This window comes from Accipiter gentilis, chromosome 7 (assembly GCF_929443795.1).
Source record: "Accipiter gentilis chromosome 7, bAccGen1.1, whole genome shotgun sequence".
NCBI lineage: Eukaryota > Metazoa > Chordata > Aves > Accipitriformes > Accipitridae > Astur > Astur gentilis.
Window position 1 is genome coordinate 26,435,226 of NC_064886.1, and position 20,364 is coordinate 26,455,589.

General features: G+C 33.6%; 1 protein-coding gene across 1 annotated transcript in view; it reads left to right on the forward strand.

Annotated features, from left to right (window-relative positions):
- RPGRIP1L (RPGRIP1 like) overlaps positions 1–20,364 on the forward strand; it is an 83,828-nt gene that overhangs the window by 48,982 nt on the left and 14,482 nt on the right. Inside the window, exons 21-25 of the mRNA XM_049806740.1 lie at positions 806–889; positions 2,555–2,626; positions 4,174–4,351; positions 5,522–5,613; positions 15,117–15,300. Coding sequence (XP_049662697.1) covers positions 806–889; positions 2,555–2,626; positions 4,174–4,351; positions 5,522–5,613; positions 15,117–15,300 — 610 coding nt within the window. The remainder of the gene's footprint in view (positions 1–805; positions 890–2,554; positions 2,627–4,173; positions 4,352–5,521; positions 5,614–15,116; positions 15,301–20,364) is intronic.

Genomic DNA, 20,364 nt, shown 5'->3' on the forward strand with positions numbered 1-20,364 from the left:
GCTATTGTTTCTGTGGTGTCTTAGAAACTCAAACATAACTCAGTTGGGGTGTCTTTGAGCCAAAAGAATTGTCAAGCAGCCAGACCCAAGCCATATGTACAGATATGTAGGTGTATCTGCACCACACGCTTTCTTATTCTGATGCCTGCAGCATGGTGCTAAGATACCAAATAGCATATTAAAAATCACTCATAAATTAAAAATAGTGTAAGGATTTTTTTGTGTGTATAAAAATCAGTGGAAATGAAGGATAATTTCTACCTTCACCAAGAAAGTAAAGCATGAAGAGTAGTAAATCACTTTTTTTTCTTTTGTATTATAACATCCTGACAGAAAGATTTCTGGATCGTTCTGTTAATTTTGCAACTATTACCAGTCCCTCTTCTGTTTCTGTGTTGAAGTTCTCCAAAGGGAGTGGCAGGAGGAAAGGCGTCAAAGATATGCTAAGCCTACAGAACAAGAAAAGAAATCAAGCACTCCACAAATGATGATAATAAATCATTCTGCCACATACATGATACCACTGATTTCAGTCCTACAATTATTTCTCACCTGGAACTCACATTGCATCCCATAGATGTTCTGTAGAGTTTTGTACCCATTTGTGCCTGAATTCTGAAAGATATCTCCATTTGTGGAGATCGCTTATTCAAACATAATCTATATCATCTTGCCTGTTTAGAATTGATTTTAGTGCAGTTAGATTTAGCTTTGAGAAAAATTCTGGTCCCTCAAAATTTACTGTAAAATAAGATGGTTAAATATGGCAATAAATGGTCTTCAAATAGATTTGGTTTTTTTACAGAAACCAACACCCAAACCAAGGCAGCGTGCCGCTCAAGCAGACAAGAAAGTGTCTTTTCTGAATCTTACTACTATGCAGAAGGCAGTAAGTTTTAAGTATTTTGCTCACGCATGTTGAAGCAAGAAAGGCTACTTATGTCTCAGTATGGACAATTTGTAGAACTAATAATTGAGAACACTCTGTTTTGGCAGCACAAGACTGGGATGTCCCAGGCAAAGAATGATAGCATACTACTGTGTATAGGTGGGTGATACAATACAGGGATATTTGTGTGACTCCCTCAGAATTGCTTCCGCCACAGTTTACAAGCTTCAAATTTCATAGACTTTAGGGCAGATTCTAACAGGACCAATGAACTGTCTCTGCAGTGTTTCTCAGCTCTCTGGGCTATTAACTGAAGTGTCTTCGTACAGTGTTTATCACTTGCACAGACGTATAAATGGCTCTACAGAAACCAGCTTGATCCAAACAGATCCCGAGTGTTGTGCTAATGAGATACACAATTTGACACAGTTCAGAGTCACCTCTTAAACAAGGTTTATCAGCTGAGATTACACACACTGCGAAAACAATTACACTTCTGAACCTGGGATGCACTATCATGTACATCTTTCCAGACTCTAGGAGAGTCTGCATGGAACTAACATACCTTCTGTATGGTGTAAATTTTCATTTGATCTTAAATAATCTGGCTTCAGAGAACTAAGAATAGGATGTATTTATTCTTTTAATTAAATCCAGTAAGTTAAGGTAGGTTCTTAAACAGCTAATTATAAAAGGTTATGAGTAGTATTATTAGTTGATAATGTTGCATTAATTAATTAAAAACTAGCTGTGATCATTTTTTTCCATTTGTAAATGCCTTGATTGGATTTATTTTTTTGAAATTTTAACATCAGTTTTCAATTCACAGGTTCTTTTGCTATTTTTTAGTTTACCAGAACTTTGTTCTGAGCCATACAGTATAGACTGGAAATAAGAATTAAGTTGATCTCTTGCATTTATTAACTCAAAAAAAAATTAAAAAAAAAAAAAAAAAACAAAATAAAAAAACCCCAAATGTTGGTGAAATCAAATGTTTTAAGAGCTTATGTATGGAAAACTGAAATGTTAGCCGTATATACAAACGCAACACATCTTCAGCTGCCCAAACAGTAACTTCTCAAAGTTATCAATTTTTTACAAACTAGGATTTTCTAAGGGAGACAGCTACTCAGTCTCCATCAGAAGTCTTCATTACTGGATGGGCAGCTCCCCTAGCTGTTTTAAAAATCCACGCCTCACTGTCTGGCTAGAGACAAAAGTACTTTTATAAGTAAATAATGAAATAGCTGGGGTTTCTCTGATGTCTAACTCTTGTGGTGAAATGGCAAGAGAGTGTCCATGCAAGAGAATTACAAGTTCAACAGATTTAAATGGTATAGGAACAGTCTGTTTCATTTTCCTGTTCATTTTCTGAATAGCAGAGAATGTAGTTCTTGGTTATTAATGTGACACATGCCAAAACAAATAGTTGTTTTCAGAAAAGGAGACTCACTAAAATAATAGGATGAATGGTTTGATTCAACCAAACCATTTGTAAGAGTTAAGCTATAGCAGAGGATAGAATCAGTAATGCTAATGCAGGGAAACAAAGGAGGACGTAATTTCCTGTCCAAATGCTTCTCCACTGGTAAATTTATGCCTACTTCTGTATGTTAATTGTCTACTATATATTAAAGGCTTCCCCTTATTTTACCCATAACTTAGGACTCTGTTGTTGATAATAACATGGAAGTTGCACAGAAGATGAAGGCTTCAAGAGTTCCAAGTGTGTCAGAGGTATGAGTTTATTGAGGTTTTGTGGTTTTATATAATATATTGCATTTGAATTCCAGGTATATGTTGTTTCTTCAGAGTCATGCATCAAAAATCAAAGTATGGTAAAGTAAGATCTCAAACTTCTCTGAAATATGAAAAAAGTGTTTTCTTGTGATGGCAATCTTTTTTTGGCCATTAGAAAGGGAGGAATATCTCTACTTACTTCCTTCAGTGTTTGGATGAAGTGTATTTTGTCTTCCCTCTAAAAATTTCTATTATATAGGGAGGGGAAATGAAGAAGAAATGGGGTAACTTTGGCATATTTTTAAATATATAGCATTTCAAAGAGAAGAAAAGTATTAAATATTGTAATTTGTAATGGTCCAATTGGTTGTGAAAGTAAGTTGTGGCAGATTGGCAAACTGTGGTTTCTAGTGATGTAACACATTTAATCACTGGCTCTTATCTTCCTTTCGCTTTTCTACTTTAAAGCTTATCTGGAGCTTTGATTGAGAAGTTAAGTCTCACTTCCATCACAGGTAGTGTTGGTCAAGTAGAATAATGAAAAAGTATTCTCTCTCTGAAAATTTTATCCACAAAACACAACTCTATCACTGAAGGAATTAAGAAGAATGGTCCAACATTGTCTAAAACACAGTGGTTATGACATCATCTACGCCAAAGAGGAGCATAAGCGACATAAAGTCAGTTTTCTGTGACTCGAAAACTTGAAGGATAACCTTTATTTGTAGAATAAGGCTCTTAATTGTTTGTTAACATTGTTTTGTTTTGTGTGGCTCCAAATGTGTTAGAATAGAAATAACTCTTCAGGTCCAGTTTGGAAAACCCAGATGTTCTGTGGACAGCTGAAAGTTACTTCATGGTTTCTGAGGGTGGGAGATGAGGCATCAGTGCCTCTCTGGAAAATTCAGTCCTAGAGGAGAATTGTTGGATAATAAATAATGTGTAGGTCTCCAGCAAGTTTCCATGGAAGATGCCGTGTCTGTAATGTTATATTCATTGATGAGGTATTACTCTGTGTAATTATACTCAAAGAGAAAGAAGGGAATAAGATTACTTCAAAGTTATGCACTAAAGATATTTTATCTTAGATAACATGTTTGTATTTTGTAGCAAAGCCTATTATTTTTTATGTGATTTTAGTTTGCTTTTGAAACAGAAAACATTGTATAATTTAAGTTATAAAATTGCCAACTGAGTAAAGTGGTGGTGGTTTGTTTTGATTTTTTTTAACTGGGTCTTGTAGAACTGAAAGAGGTGAAATATAAATGGAAATCTAACAGGCTGTATATATGTTGACAGGTACCAAATTATTATAATACTTACATTTTCACAAATACACATCATTAGAGAATTGTCTTTCTACTGTATCAATTATTTGTTACTGCAGTTGACAACTCATTGTTTCCTGCACTGCATAAGTAATATAATTGTTTAAAGGCTATGCATAATGAATGTGAGCTGTAACTCTTCAAGTTTTGAATATTATTAACTTTTACTATTCAAGGAGTGTTATAAACACTGTAAGTTTATCTATTTTTATATAGCCTGTGGTACATGAATTTAAACAAGAAAGGCTAGCAGATGATGAGGTGAAGCAGATGGCTGAAGAACTTCAACAGGAAAAAGAAGACCTCTCGCATCTGTCAGAGGGGCAGTTGGCTGACCAAAGCTCAGTTACCTCTGGAGATGAGACAGAAATTACTGAAGAATTGGAACCAGAAGGTAGAATTCATTTTTATGAATAAGTAACTGTATTTTCTTAATAAATCTATGTCTCTTTCCATTTTCTTAAGCATTTCTTACTAGCAGTGGGAGCTGCCTCATTATGAGAAGCTTCATGACAGAAATGATATTCTGGTGTACTTTATAGCTGAAGCTGTGCGGTAGATATGGTGGTGTTATTTTCTTCCCAAATGGAAACTGTATTGTAATTGAATGCAAAAATCTGGTATCTGACCTAGATTCATAAAATATTAAAGGAAACCTGGCTTCTATTTTAAATGTCTTTATATTCTCCCTCAGAACTGTGCTGTTCTAAAGACTATTTTAATGAATACGCTCCTTTTGTCTGCAGATAACAGCCAGTGCTGATATTGGAAATCCTTTCAGACAGGGAGAGGGGTAGTATGCCTTATCACATCTGTGACATAAAGTTGTTAGAGGCAGATTTATTTAAAGATTATAAAAGCCAGGTCATCCTGTTCCACCTCCAAGCTTGAACTGTTTATCATTGAAATAAACCAAGTCCACGATACCAAGTTTAAAGTAAAAGCACAAGCAGGATGCTAAAATTTTATGTTCAGTTGTTTGCAGCTTCTGCATAAGAATTAATTAGAAAAACTGGAAAAACATGATGTTGAATCCCTGTTGTGTTTTTAAGTAAATTGCTCTAGAGAAAAAAGACCTGAATGCTTTAGAAAATAATCCACCTGCATACAGAACTAATTTTTACCAAAAAAAAGAAAAAAAAGTACCTTCTTCTTTAAATGTACATGGTGTTAAACGTAATCACAGGAAATCCACAAATTCAGGCCATATTCTTATGCAAACGTAACTGTTGTTCATACTTCAGTTCATCACAGGATTTACATCATTCCACTCGTCAACTTTCATCTGGGAAACATTACTATTTTTTTTAGCAAATCGGAAAAAAATACAATTTAGATGACTTTAAAGGTCATTGATTTGCCAATGTTAATCTTCTGCAAAGAGAAGATTTACCTGGCACTTACACTTTATTTATTAGAAAAGCAAATATATTGCTATCAGGTTTCTCAGCAAGTCTCAGATGGGCTACAAATATAGGGGTTTAGGGGTTTTTAACTACAATGATTTCTTCTTTTTTTTTCCCCGATCCCCCCCCCCCCCCGGCCCCCCCCGCCCCAAATCAAGATGATAGGCAAGAAAGTGATGCCATTGAATCAATAGTAACTGACAGCGATGACTGTATTGTTTCAAGCCCAGTATTCAAGAATATTAAACAGGTGAGTCAGAGTATTTATGGCAATTATTTGGTAAGTCTAAGAAAAATATTTTAAGGCTAATGTCCTCTAAGAGTAGGTTTACTATATCTAAGGTCAGATTCTAAGGTATTTTCAATGAATGTATGTTTTCCTCTTTCCAGTTCAAATAGACACTTTTTTCACAGGAAAAAAAGTTAACCTGACTGTATTGTGCATGTGATTTATAGGTGTATTTTTAATGGGGGAATTTGTTGTCATCTTTTCCATTATTGTCATACACACTTAGAATTAGACATTTCTAATTAGTTTCAATCTGAATCCAAAGTTTAGTCCTGCACAAAATCTCCCTAACGAAAGATAACTATTGCAACATGACGTCTAAAGAACTTAGTTGTCTTGTTCAGTCCTACCTGTTGCCTTTATGTGGGAAAATGTGCTTATCTGCTTCTTCTAGTGATTTCTGAGGAAGGGGAGGATAATTTCACTTGTCAAGGCCTGTAGTAAAACCACAATGCTTAGCTACCCACTGGGTTTCATCCCAGTATGTTGACTTGATTCAATGTTGTTGAAATGGCAATTGCATAAGCTTGAGTTACTAGCATGTTAATAACATGCAAACCTTGCATATATTTTCTAGTTCATCCACACAGATTTCTTTTTGTTCCTGACTTCCCAACAGTTTTTAGAACTGAACATGTACGCTATCCAATCACTTCAATGTACTACTTTTTCTGTTATTATTTGTGGCCATGTACAGTAATGATATTATCTTGATTTTTTTCTTAAAACCAGCAATTAATAAGCTTAAAGTCATATATACAAAATAACACAGCATATACAAATTTGGAAAATCTACTTTAAACAGTATTTCAATGGTATAGTTCAGTAAAAAAAAAATATTTCATGCTTTTAGATCTAACATTGACTGAACAGTCTTAAAAAATATAAAACTAGCACTTAAAATTGATTATAATGCTTCTAGCAGTTAATACTTCTCTGGTCTGTCTTAGCCTTCTTTTAAAGGACTAGGGGTGTACTTTCATATCCTATCGTCTTAATTTTTTTTAATGTTCTGCAATGTAATAACCTAGAGGTAGTTTGATATTTTTTTAACCCTTTTTTCAAGGCTGTGTGACATATTACAAAGTTAACAGGCAACAAGAAGCAATGCTTCATGAGAAAAACTGCTCCTTTTTTTTTAAGTTGTAGAAGGGATTTAGAAATACTATCACTTACATATGCTGCAGAAAGATACAGAAAGTATCTTCGAAGACAGAATTGCATTGTATTTATGTAAAATGTTAAAATTTTTCACCCGTAATTTTGAGAACTTGAAATGACTGCTATTCATCACCATTAAGTCAAACTATAATACAGTTGGTCTATACATTTCTAGTCATCCTGTATCTTATTTTATCAAAATTATTTGAGAACACTTCTGAGAGGATTTTGAGTGTAGATGCATTTCAGGTTCATTAATTTGTACCGCTCTCCATTGATCTGTTCATCTGGTAACAAAATGTGTGTTCAGGAAGGGTAGATGAGACAACAGAAGCTCTAAACTATTAAGGCAACATGTTTGATACAAATTGCATTTTAAAACTAGGCATTGGTATATTTGAAATCTTGGGGTAATTATAGAATACAGCATGTGAAAAAAATTATTGAATATGTATTTTTTTAAGATTAAGAATCAATGCCTTTTATCTTTTGAGATAAATAACCTGCTGGTAATCAAACACTGTAAATAAGACTTGTGATTTTTAGAGATCGTTATGCTAATTATCGTATAAATCTGAGTTGTATGCCAAACTGTTTAAGCCATTTAAGATCACACTGTTTCTTTTTTGCATGTTGCAAATTAGACAGTTCATGGTTATTTCTTAGATATGTTGATCATAAAGGGTATCTAACAGATTTTCCAGTACTTAGCTGTACCACTTGCTTCTTTCTCTTTTCTTCTTGTCTATGATGTATAATTAATCATAGATTACTTCATTTTGTTTCATTTCATTTACAACATTTATGAGCTTCACTTTGTCGGTATGAAATGCTTGTCCCCTTCTTTCCTTTCCAAAGTGGCGTAATTAGTGTTAGCATCTTTTTTAACAGGCTACATAAAGTTTAGTGGCTGGATTAAATCAAGTCATTAACATAATGTGCTATACAATTTGCCCCTATCTCTTTTCGCTTCCAGTACATCAAAGTGCCACAGAGTGCCAGTGTAATTGGGCCTTGCTAGCTTGTCAGGTTCAGTCAGGCTGATGGCTGCTGCTTTTACTAAAAAGCTTCCAGGCATGATAATTAATAGAGAAAAGAACTCTGAGAAATGTAAAAGTTTGGACAGTTCTCTATGAATATTTCATACATTTGAATAATCAGAAGTTAACATTATCAATTTGATGTATAATACATTGATTAAAAGCCTTGTTTCAGATCCTCAAAATAGACATCAAAACTGGGAATTTGCATTTTCTTTGGCATGGTCTTTATATTTAAAAAAATATATATTAAAAAAAAAAATAATCTTTTCTCTTCCATCCCCTCCTCCCTTTCACACCCATGTCTACACTTTATCCTTACAGGATATGATATAGCATTCAATTATCACAATAAAATTTCCTACTGTCAGCTTCCAAGTTGTCTTAAAATGTGCCCATAAGACAATTAGTGGCAAAAATTAGTTATTTGGTGGTGGTCTCGTTTTTTTCTGTTGGTGTGTTTACATGTCTCTTATCTTGCGCTAACAGCAGTTTATTGAAAACTGTCATCAGTTCCTGTAAATTAACATCTCAGGGTCTAATTAATTTTGACATGAAAATCTCTCAAACACCATTAAAAAGGCAATACCAATTGCTTGTGGTTCTGCTGGTCAATGAAACATGTTTGGGCAAAGGTGGGGAAGGTATAAAGCTTATGTATAGCAGAGCAATAAATACTTTTTCTTTTTTTGTGCCTTTTTTGTACAATTATTTCAATAGTGCATTCCCTCCTATGAGATACCTGCGTTCATTGAAAGAAAGAAAATTATTTGGACATTATTGCAATTTTAAATTTTGGCTGTCTTGATTTTTCTTTACATTTGTTTTCTGCAGGACTTGAGTACCTTGGTGTACTGTAGGGAGATTTCTGAGTGCTCAATGCTTTTCTTAAACTGGCTTGTTCTGTGAATATCTAATCCAAATTTAGAGAACTAAAATTTTAGGTTTTTAGTATTACCCTGTGTTGCTGAGTTGGCTTGATGCTACTGTGCCAGAAATACTAATCCTTTGTATTCTCTTAGTCTTGTCTAGATCTAAATTTAGTTGCTTAGTACTTTTCTTCTATAAGAAAATGTGGAAGTAAAAGTGCTGCACCAGCATATTTAATTAAAAAAAAAAAAAAAAATCATGAAACAGAACTATCTTATTAGAGTAAGGTAAAGGTAACTTGCTAGAGCTTTGTAGTCAGTATTCTCAAAGACTACTGATGGATCTAAGATTTAAAAGGAGCATTTGCCATTCTCCATCTTCAAGGTGATTGTTTGCTATTATGGTCAGTATTAGACAGGAACTAAAGTAAACGAGAGAAAGTTTGAAGAATCCAGGAAAGACCTAAGTTTTGTCTCTTGCCACTGATAAAGTTTGAGATGATAGCAACTTGAATAGGCAGTATGCTGAAATGATGGATTTACAACTTCTAGTGCTTGTCAAATATACTTTGAAGTAATAATTAGAAGCATGTACTACAAGTCATTCTTCTTCATGGAAGAACTGAAAGAAGAGGGAGAAATAATACCAAAAAAAAAACCCAAACACCAGCTTTTAAAATGATTCAAAACCAACAGAATCTTAAGTCATTAGGTAACCCATTACTTTTTAGGTAACAAATAAAACTAATTAGTCAGAATATTAAATTAAGTAGAAAGTCAGATTTAAGGCTGAGTGCATAAGCCCACAGGAAAAGCATCAACAGGAGCCATTTTTAACCTATCTGGTAATATTTTTTGTGGTTATGAATATGAATGCTCCTTAGTTGCTTACTTGAAAGACTGTATTTATCAGAGCTTATTGACACGGAAGTAAGTTATGGTGACTTTACAAGTAGAAAGGAGTATTCTTCCAACTGGAGGTCTAAAAAGCAAAGGATGGTATTTGAAAATAAATTTGAGTTTTGATTAGCTGTGATATATATCACCAAGCATAATTTTTTTTACGCTGTGGGTAATAGAGAGAACCAAATTTCATTCATTTTTGCATGTCTATACTGTCCCCACACAATACTATAATGGCAGCGAGGTGGGAAAGGACAGTATTACAGCTCTAAATAAAAAGAACAGCTGTATTTAAAACGTGCAATTTGATTTTATTTTAATTACAGATGCACTCTTAACAAATGAAAAGGCTATACAGATACTTCTGCTTTCTTCCTATATTAAGGGTTTTTTTTCTAAATGGATTAACTTTCAAATACAGATTTCTAAAATTTATTTAATTTTTAAATCAAACCAGAAGTCTGTGATCTACATATAGAAAAATACATGCATAGACATATATAAAAGCAGAAAACCTATTATATTTATCTTTGTTTAGTTTTTTGCATAATACTGCTACTTATTTCTGTATCTTAAATGTTGATGTGTATTAGCATACCAAAAATGTACAGAGGAAGACCTCATTTTATTAAGAAATTTTCTGTCTTTCATGCTTATTTACTTAAGGGTCATGCTACCTTTTGAAATGAAAGGTAATTGTAAGTTTACAGAACATTTGAATTACTTAATTGTGTGACTAGTTGGCACTGATGTAGCTAACTGACTTTGAGATTTGATGAAGTTGGTATTTGCTTTTTATTTTATCTGGTGCTATGATCAATGGTGAGTGTTCAAACAATAAAAAAATGAAATCTTCCTTTGAAATAGTCTGCTGTAGAGAGGGGTGTAGCTTAGTTCAGGACTGTAACAATATTGTTTATGTAGCATTCCCCACTTCTTGGGGAGGAAATACAACTCAAGAGTTAAGGAAGTTTGTATCTCACCAGTCAAACAGCTCCAGTTATATCTGCTTTTTTGTATTTATTGATCCCTAGAAACAGTTTATCTTTAAAAGCTGTTAGTTGAGGTAGTGCCACAGGCAAGTTGCAAAACCAAATCTTTAAAAACAATTCAACTTCAGGAGAAACACTGAACAATTTTATGTTTATTCTTCAGAAAGAGTGATGGACGCAAGCCATTTGAAGGGAAGAAAGTATATTATTCAAGAAATCAAAAGTTGTATTATGAGCAAAGTTCAGATGTATAGTTGTCATGGTTGTGGTGGGAAAGCTTCACATCCCTCAAGAACTCAGTATTTTCTAAAATGTTTGATGTTTTATACTGAATTAGAAATTGTCTTTTCTGAATAAAAATCAATGTATTGATGCATATATTACAGATTTGCATAGAAGAGGCAATATCTAATCATTGAATTGTCTCAAGCGGTACCAAGTTATTCATGCCTTTGAAGACATTAAAGATGAATTCATCCTCTGAAAATGATGAATTTGGACTCTGCACTAGATAAAATGGCAGCAACCAGAGATGTACTCATTGTCACAAATAAATTTTTTGTTTACTGTGTTCTTAATTCTAGACAGAGCTGAACGGATTGCATTGAACCTTATTATGGTGCTAACCTTGTGCTATTTCATTCTCCTCCCAGCACATGGCAAAAACCACTGATGCTGGGGGAAGATTCTATGTGCCTTTCCCTCCCTCACTGTAAATCTGACTCCAAAAGAGCTGTTGAACAAGGACAAACCTCTTTGCCCCAAGTCTTAGGGAGAATCTGAAATGCATGCACTTTTGTAAGTCCCAGCCCTTCCGAGAAGGAACAGGGAGCATTTCCCTATCACTCTTTCCATGCTCACATCTACACCATTGTGGGGAAAATCTAAAAATAGGAGATGTTGTTCCTGACACAAAAAGTCACTGCATACAGTTAAGGACTAGAATAATTTTTTGTAATACATATTTTTATGTGTATATGTAAGATGTTGGCCTGTTAATCATAATTACTTAATGAGTAATGTTTGTGTCTCTGAACAGTTAAATTAGATTGACATTCCTGTGATAGCATTCCTTTGCAGCTCTGTTCTGACATTGTTAATAGGATGATCACAGGATTTGGCGCTTGATAGAGAAGAGGATGATTTCTCATTCAATGAATATATTTGTCAATCAAGTAATGTTGATAGTGATTGAAGTATTGATAGCAATTGGATGATTACTTGTGATTATTGGACAATAGCTTATAGCTTATCTGATGTGCTCTCTGCCTGAAATAGAAGGGAACAAGTGAATAAGTGGACTGTGGAAATAAATACATAAAATATTAAGTAGTAAAGCATGAATATTGTTGAGCATTGGTAAAGATAGGATTCAAGTTGATCTTACAGTTAAGAAGTTTCCTTTTTTGGGAGTTTTTCAAGGGCAATATATTAGTTAAAACCATGGATGTAAAAAGTAGTAACATTATTCACATTGTTCCTAGAAGTAAGGCATTTTCAATGCTGCTGTTGTGTGCAGAAAGCACAAACTCTTTTTTCTGTAAAACATTAATTCTGTGGGATACTATCGTGGACCATTTGAGTCAACTGGAATTTTATTATTCACATGAAAGTCGTAGCATTTTATTGTGACCAAAAAGGAAATTGAAATATGGAATATACAGCTTCTTGAAGATGGAGGACTTTTTGTGGAATTAAAAAAAGCTTTTTTTAATCTCAGAAATCAAAAAGATGATAAAAGTTATGTTGAGACTTCAAATTCTGATGTAATGTCCAATGCATTTACTTAACCTAATCCTAAAGCTTGTGAAGGAGTTCAATGATTCTTCCAAATCTCTGGGTAGTGTTAATTTCAAAGAGTCAATATTAAATATTAAACGGTAAAGAAAGAATATTGACATAGACTAAGTATCTTGCCCATGTTTTGTTTTCCTCACTTGAAATGAAAGCACTGAACCAGTTTCTCAGACACAGTCTTTGGAAGCATTTAGTATTCTCTTTTTAATACATGTGTCCAGTCTCTCTGTTAGAGGAAATTTCATATTATATTTTGTTTTAAATACTAAATTTAAAGACTAATTTTATTCCCATCAAAGTAGAATGATTTGTGGGAAGTAATTGGTCATGACAAACTAACCATTTTTTACTTGAATAGTGCCTAATAAATGAGACCAAGGCTTAAAAAAAACAACTTAGGAAAAGGTTTAAATAACACACAGCGCTCTGCATCGTAGACATATAAATAGTTGTTTAAAAATTAATTCCTGTCGTACATTGGATGCTACATATATTTTCAGCATGGCTACATTCTATGAGAGGTTTTGTATTATTAGTGAAATATGACATGCTAGCTATGATGTTCTTAAGCAGTTCTATATTTTTTATTTGTAAAGATCTTTTTTTAATCAGCTTGTGTTCTCCTTTGTATATGCTATATTCATGTTTAATATTAATAAAACCAGGCCTTAAAATATTCTTGACTGTTAAGCTCTAAAACAATTTATTATTTTTTCTTACAGTTTTCTAATAGTATGACTCAGTTATTTGCTTCCTTATAAGTTAGAAAGCAGAATACCTGGATTTACCCTGCTATCCTTGAAAAACTGTAATATTCTTTGCCTACAGTATGCAATTACAGGTGTTAAATATGTCAAACAAATTTTAAGATATGTAAAAGGAATACTTTATAATGCAGGATATTGTTTTTGGACTTGATTCATAAACTACTGTCTGTGTACAAACTAGTCTGACATAGCTGCTAAATACTTTGGGACGAACAAAACCACTCAGCATATCACTTTAAATACAGATGCTAATACATCTGTTCACTGCAAGAAGAAAAGAGTTGTTTCTGAAGTAAAATTAGACAATAGAGCCAATTTCATTTTTTATGCATGTGAATGTAGAGTGCTTGAGGTTATTAGTTGAAACTGAGTAACCTTTCCAGGCTTTCATCTCTTTCTTTTCAAATTTGAATATGAAAAGCATATTCAAGTGAAAGACCATCACTTTAATGACACTTGGCAGTCATTTGATTTATTAGATTTTAGAAAAAAAAAATTTCCTTTAAATATTTCATCATTCTATGCTAATCCCAGTAATATTGCCAGCTGAAGCCGTGTACCTGTATTAGTGGAGACAGAATGGTGTGGAATTTTCTCTGTCATCCTAGTAAAATTTCCATGAATCTACTGAATAATAAAACAACCTTATTGAAATATTCAGATTTGGGTTTTTAGTTAAAGTGTCTTAGGATACATAATAAAAGGAAATCTCTTTTGAAAGGAGTGGGTAAAATTACTTCATCAAATATTGAAAGGGCTTGACAGCAACGGAAATTGTTCTGTATGATGGGTATTTTTACAATAGGATACACCTGCTTTTCAGTTTAATTATATAATTTGTTTGGAAAAATATAAGCTATCTCCATAATAAATTAGAATATTGACTTGAAGTTCTAACACTGAATCTAGAAGGCTAATCTTTTTAATATAATTTATTACTTCAAGTGATTTAACTTTACGATCAAAAATTGTCAAAATATTTCCATATAGGGAAATATTTTTAATAGAGTTATGAACTTGAAAGAAGTAAAAGAAATTTTTTTGACATTTCTGAACTCCAGTGTGTTCTGTTTGCTCTTTGAAGAATCTCATCTCTGAATGTTCACCTAGGTACTCCAATTTTGAAACCATACTGGCTTTTCTTTCTTTGAATTACAGAGTTACCTAGGGAAATATTTGTGACTCTTTCTGTCGAGTCTGACATTCCCACTTAAATACATAAAGCTTATTAAAATTTATCTCTACACAAATAATATAGACTTTGCCAAACAGTATGAAACAATTTCATATAAGCAACGGAAAGCGCCATTTTAGTTAAAGATAAGAAGAAAAGGCTCTGGCAAAGAACAATTGGGATATTACTTTTATTATGATATTGTTAATTTTAACTTTTAACTAGAAAAGTTCAGTATATAAAGTTGAATTCCATACAAATACAGTGTTACTTTACATGCCTAACTACTTCGTGACTTGATGGATTTTTACTGAACTATTTGTAGTATAGTCTGCAGTAGGCACTGAGTAATAATTCTCTTTCATTTGGAAAGCTTTGGTACCTAATATTACTGAGACTATTTCAAGCAGTTACAGGATCAAGATACAAATGGCTTTGCTGTGTAGCTAAAAATAATGGCAACTGAAATTTACAGTTCAGATATCATTTGTACATGAAGGTAACCTTAACCTAATCTTCTCCAGCAGAGTATGACTGTTACAAAAATATTTTCAACACCAAATGTAAAGCAGTATCTGTTGCAACAATATTCTTAACTACAAACCCTGGGGCTTTAGAATCTCATTGTGTCTATGTCAACATCAAACAATTCGTGTTAATCATACAAAATAGCCAATCATTTACATATTTGTTTGTTTTGTGTTAACACTTCAAGAAACACAAAATAATTTGTATTATGTTTGTGCTTTGTATTTAAATAGGCAACTGAAAAAATTCGGATTGAAATTATATCGTTCGGTCTTACTGAGTCACGAATTGCATCAGATGAAACAATACAGCAGCTGTTTGTAGAATGCAGATTATACAATTTCCTTGCAGAGGAGACCCCACTGTCACTTCCAAAACCAACAAGTGGTCAGAGGATTCACTATAACTATAGCAATGGTGAGTACAATGTATTCATGAGCAGGCTTGCTTCTTCTTTTAAATTCTGTCTTGTGAAAATGCCTGCCCATAAAGTCTACTTCCTCTATATATTAGTTGCATTTATCTGTGTACCAATTGTATTTGTCTGTTTCTCAAGTATCTTGAGAAATATTAAAGGTGGTTTTTAAGAAATGAGGTAAGGATGAAATTATCAAGTGTAAAATGAGTTATCGAAGTAGGCTTGTGTATGAAAATATAACTTTACAATATATTTAAATATGCTGCTAGCACATAAATTTTCAAATTAGGCTATACATAACCAAAATTTATGCATTCTTTTTAAAAGAACATGATGAACTGATTTCTGGATCAGTGCATGATGATACAGCGAAAGAAAAACATTCCATGCAACTGTGTACAACTAAAATGCAGTTGAAAAGAGAAAACGTAATTGGACTTGATCATCACTTGGGAATACTCAGTGTTCCTTTAATAAGAACTTTTTGAAATAGGAAATTATTCAGCCATGTTTAATACTAATACATTGCTATTTACTTCATAATACTTAATCCTGCATTTTCCATATGCTATTCTCTAATAAATGAACATTTGAAAATTCTTTATGTCAATACACAGTGTAATTTACACTAATAGCATACATAGAACTATTGTAATAATTGGTAATTCTCTTGTTAACTATTTTCCCAGCTATTTTTTCATAGTATTTCAATTTTTCATTAACTTTTGTTGTTGTTGTTAGTCTTATTTCATTTAAGATTCAGTCTGAGTGCTTCATGTTGTCTTGGTCTTTAGGTGTGAGTATCCTGGAGCAGGAGGTGAATCAGTTTGCTCTTTGTGGCACACCATCAATACAGGCATTCAAATTAAGCATTCTTTTAAAAATAATTTTGTGAAAGTGTGTCCTGGTTTCAGCTGGGATAGAGTTAACTGTCTTCCTAGTAGCTGGTGCAGTGCTATGTTTTGAGTTCAGCATGTGAAGAATGTTGATAACACACACGGATGTTTTCAGTTGTTGCTCAGTAGTCTTTAGACTATAGTCAAGGATTTTTCAGCTTCTCATGCCCAGCCAGGGCACAAGAAGTTGGCACAGGACACAGCCAGGGCACCTGACCCAAACTGGGCAACAGGGTATTCCATACCATGGGACGTCCCATCTAGTTTAGGAACTGGGAAGTGGGGGGGGGGCAGACACAGGGAATCACCGCTCAGGGACTGGCGGGGTGTCGGTCGGCGGGTGGTGAGCAATTGCCCTGCGCATCATTTGTACATTCCAATCCTTTTATTACTACTGTTGTCATTTTATTAGTGTTATCATTACCATTATTAGTTTCTTCTTTTCTGTTCTATTAAACCGTTCTTATCTCAACCCATGAGTTTTACTTTTTTTCCCCGATTTTCTCCCCCTTCCAGTGGGATGGGGGGAGTGAGTGAGCGGCTGCGTGGTGCTTAGTTGCTGGCTGGGGTTAAACCACGACAAAGTGGCTTTGGAAAAGTGGTGTCACAGATCTTTAAAATTGCTACCATCTAGAAACCTGATTTTAGGTGACTTGCCACAGAATTTACTCATTTATATCCTCATAATACTCAAACTATTGGATTACCCCATAGTTGGAGACTGAAATCCCTTGTAGATGTCACATCATCCATCACTATAGTGGGACTGCCCATTTGAGAGAGAATTTAGAAGACAGGGCACAATATGTTAGCTTCTGTGACTCTGAGAAGGAGTAATCTTTGTAAGGCTTTAGTTAAAAAAACAAAACAAAACCACAAAAAACTAATAGCACTGCAAACTGTTTCATTCACTGAGGCTTACTTCCATTCAAACAAATGGGATTTCTGGCATCATATATTAAATGAGACATCAGATAAGTAAGAACTCTTTTTATGAGCTGAACAATATACATCTTTCTAGCTGCTGTAAACGCTTTTCCAAATGTTCTAGATAGGCAGACATAATTGAAATAGATTTTTTAAAACTTCATTGAAATAATACCGTAAGCCAATAAAAGCTCTTTAACACTTCTAATTTCTCTTGCTTCTTGAATTCTCATTGCTTTGAATATAAGAAGCATTCAGAAAGTATAAAAATTCTTACACAATATTCTGATTCCTGTGTATATTGGATATGGTCTAAGCATAATACTTTTTTTTTAAGTATTGACTCTGCAAAGTTAAACTAGCAAAACACAGAAAACACAGCAAAGTTATGATGAATACAGAATGAAATTTCAGACTGTGAAGACAATTATGAAATTTAAATATATTTTCAAGCTGTGATATTTAAAAATAGTATCGTGCTTTGTAGAGACTGTAATTCATAAGGCTTTCCAATCTGGTAGTGCTGTATCAGATTATTTCTGCTAGTCAAAACCTGGCTTCATAACTTAGATATTTCTATTTGCTGCTTAAGTATCACATATAGAACTGTTAAACTTTAAAATATCCTATTGAATCAGTATCAAAAGGTGGTTTTGGTCTTAATTGCTTTAGGACTGTATTCTGCAGCAAAATACTAATGTGGTTGTTATTTGCAGAATTTACTTAGATAATTGGTCATCTAATTTCTGTTTAAGATTATCTTTGCAGGTAGGAGGAAAAAACCCACTAATGAGTCTGCTTTCTGATAATGTCAGTTGGAAAGCCAGTAAGATAATAATAATGAAATCTTCATGTGTGTTTACTATAGCTTTACTGCATCTCTTATTCATGTCTAATTAGATTTGAGTATGTTGAATATTTGAGGTTAATTGAGTATTTTCTTTAATAAAAATGAGATTTGCATGGGTAGAAAGAAGTTTACATTGAGCTTAGAAGGAAACTAACAGCATTCTAGATTTTTGCATGGAGAAAATCAGGGTAAGTCCATAAGTAATCTAAAATTATAAACAAAACATTTAATATTATTTATAACTGGAACAGCTTGACTGTTTTAAGAACATCTTAACTGATGCAGGAGGCTCCATGAGATTCATTGCTTAAAAAATATTTGAAGTTTTTCCATACCTTTTGCACATCCTTTGCTGTCATTGCTTGATATGTAAGATAGCAGAAGATTAATGTGATCTTGTTGAAAAACAACATAGTAGAACTCCATTAATCTGGACATACAAGATCCTATGAATTTCCCATTTCACAAGCGGTTAGCGTTTAACTTGACATTAACTGTTTATTTTGACTATGACTTTTGGACCGGGAATGATTAGAAGATCATTTTGTTTCTTTCAAGGTCTTGGAACTGAAACTTGAATGGGAGGTTTACGCAAACTCCAGGGTTATACCGCATAACTCTTCATTTCCCGTGACATTAAGTGTTATATCTACTGATGGCCATACTGACCAGGGAGAGGAGCTGTTGTGTTCGTTAGTGGTGAAAAGAGTTATTAGAATGCTTCTAAATTCAAAGAAAAGTGGAACTTGCCAAATTGTGCTCACACCATGACTCTGATTTTTTGATGGAGTTCGTTTCGGTAAGGTTTGGTTTTGATGTTAGGGTGTGTTACAGATCTTGGTACGCAATGAATTACTATTTTAACTTTTTAATGCAGTTTAAAATTGTGTGCCAGAAATTATTTACTTACAATTATGTATTGATTTCTAGTCATGTCACAATATATGCTTTAAAGTGAACATAACGGCAGTTTCACTGTCAGAAAAACATAGGGAAACATGTTGTTACAGGCAAACAAAGCCCAGTCTCCCTCACATATAAATGCATCTTAATTTCAGTAAAATAAAGATTTTTCTTGTCAAGGCCACAATTACTTGAATTACGAAGCTAGGGTTAGTTCATGAATGTTGTTAACAAAAAGCATTCATATTTTATTAAATATGAAGACTTAACTATGAAAATGTTGAGATGGCAAGAAAGTTACTAGAAATTAAGACTGATAGAAGGTCTGAAATGTGTCCTTATCACTGTATACAATATTTCTAGAGAACAAGCAGGAGAAGTAGAAGAAAGATTTACAAAATTTTGCAAAGATTTTATATGACATTTAATCAGAAAGCTTTCTCTCTTGAGTAAGTGGTTATTTGAACATCTTGAAGTACAAGTGTAAGTAGACCAAAGGAAGGGGAGGTGGGGGAAAGATGATGGAGTTTATTAAAAACAAACTTCTGAAGGTCCATATTCTAAAAGGTGGATTCCTCAGTATAACTCAAATGAACATGTTAAGGCCTTGCATCAGAAAACAGTTACACTTTTTGTGTTTATTTCTTTTCTCCATTAAAGCTCCACACTGTGAGGCATCTTTTCTTCATCATTGTGATGAAACTGTACTTCATCATGTAGTCATTTAGTGTTCTTAGAAAGTGAACTATGAAAAAAATATGCTCTAACAGAACCAGCTACGTTAATGTTTGGAATTCCAGTGATTTTTAATGAGGTTCCAGGTTCATTGCAATCTTCAGGGTTTAGTGCTTCTTTAGGAAAAACTTTAAAATTATCATTTTAGATGCAAACTGTCACAAGTTAATTTTGAGTGGTTTTTGCAGTTAATTGGATAGAAATATGAGATGTTCCATGCCTGGGAGCGATGTTATAATTCTAAGTTCAGGTAGTACTAAGGGGTGATATGAAACATGTTTTCCATCAGGATCTAAAAATATGTTTTCACTAACGGTTAATCCTTTTCCCCAGACTTGAATGGCGTTCTTGTGCTGCATGTTTTACTTGCTAGTCTGAATTTTTCCAATGGGTGAAATGAATTTGAACTCTTTAGGTTTGTAAATAATTTCCACTTAAAATTCTTTTAGATACAGAATTAGTAAACTTAGGAAATTCCATTTGGGATGCTTATGGGAAAGGGAAGAATCTGTTGATGTGGCAGCTCCTTTGAAGTTCTTTGGCTGTCCATCTGTCTCCCTGCTGCCTCCCCATCACTTCCTGTGGTGGCCCCAGGAGCACTTGGCCATGAGAGTAGCACATGTGGAAAGTCATCCACTTGCCCAAAAGAAGAGCAGATGGCAGTAACAGCTTCTTTTAACCTGTCTAAGAAAGTAAGAATATTGTGGGTGGAAACTAAGGATTCCCAGATAGAGCATCAATGCTTTGCTTTT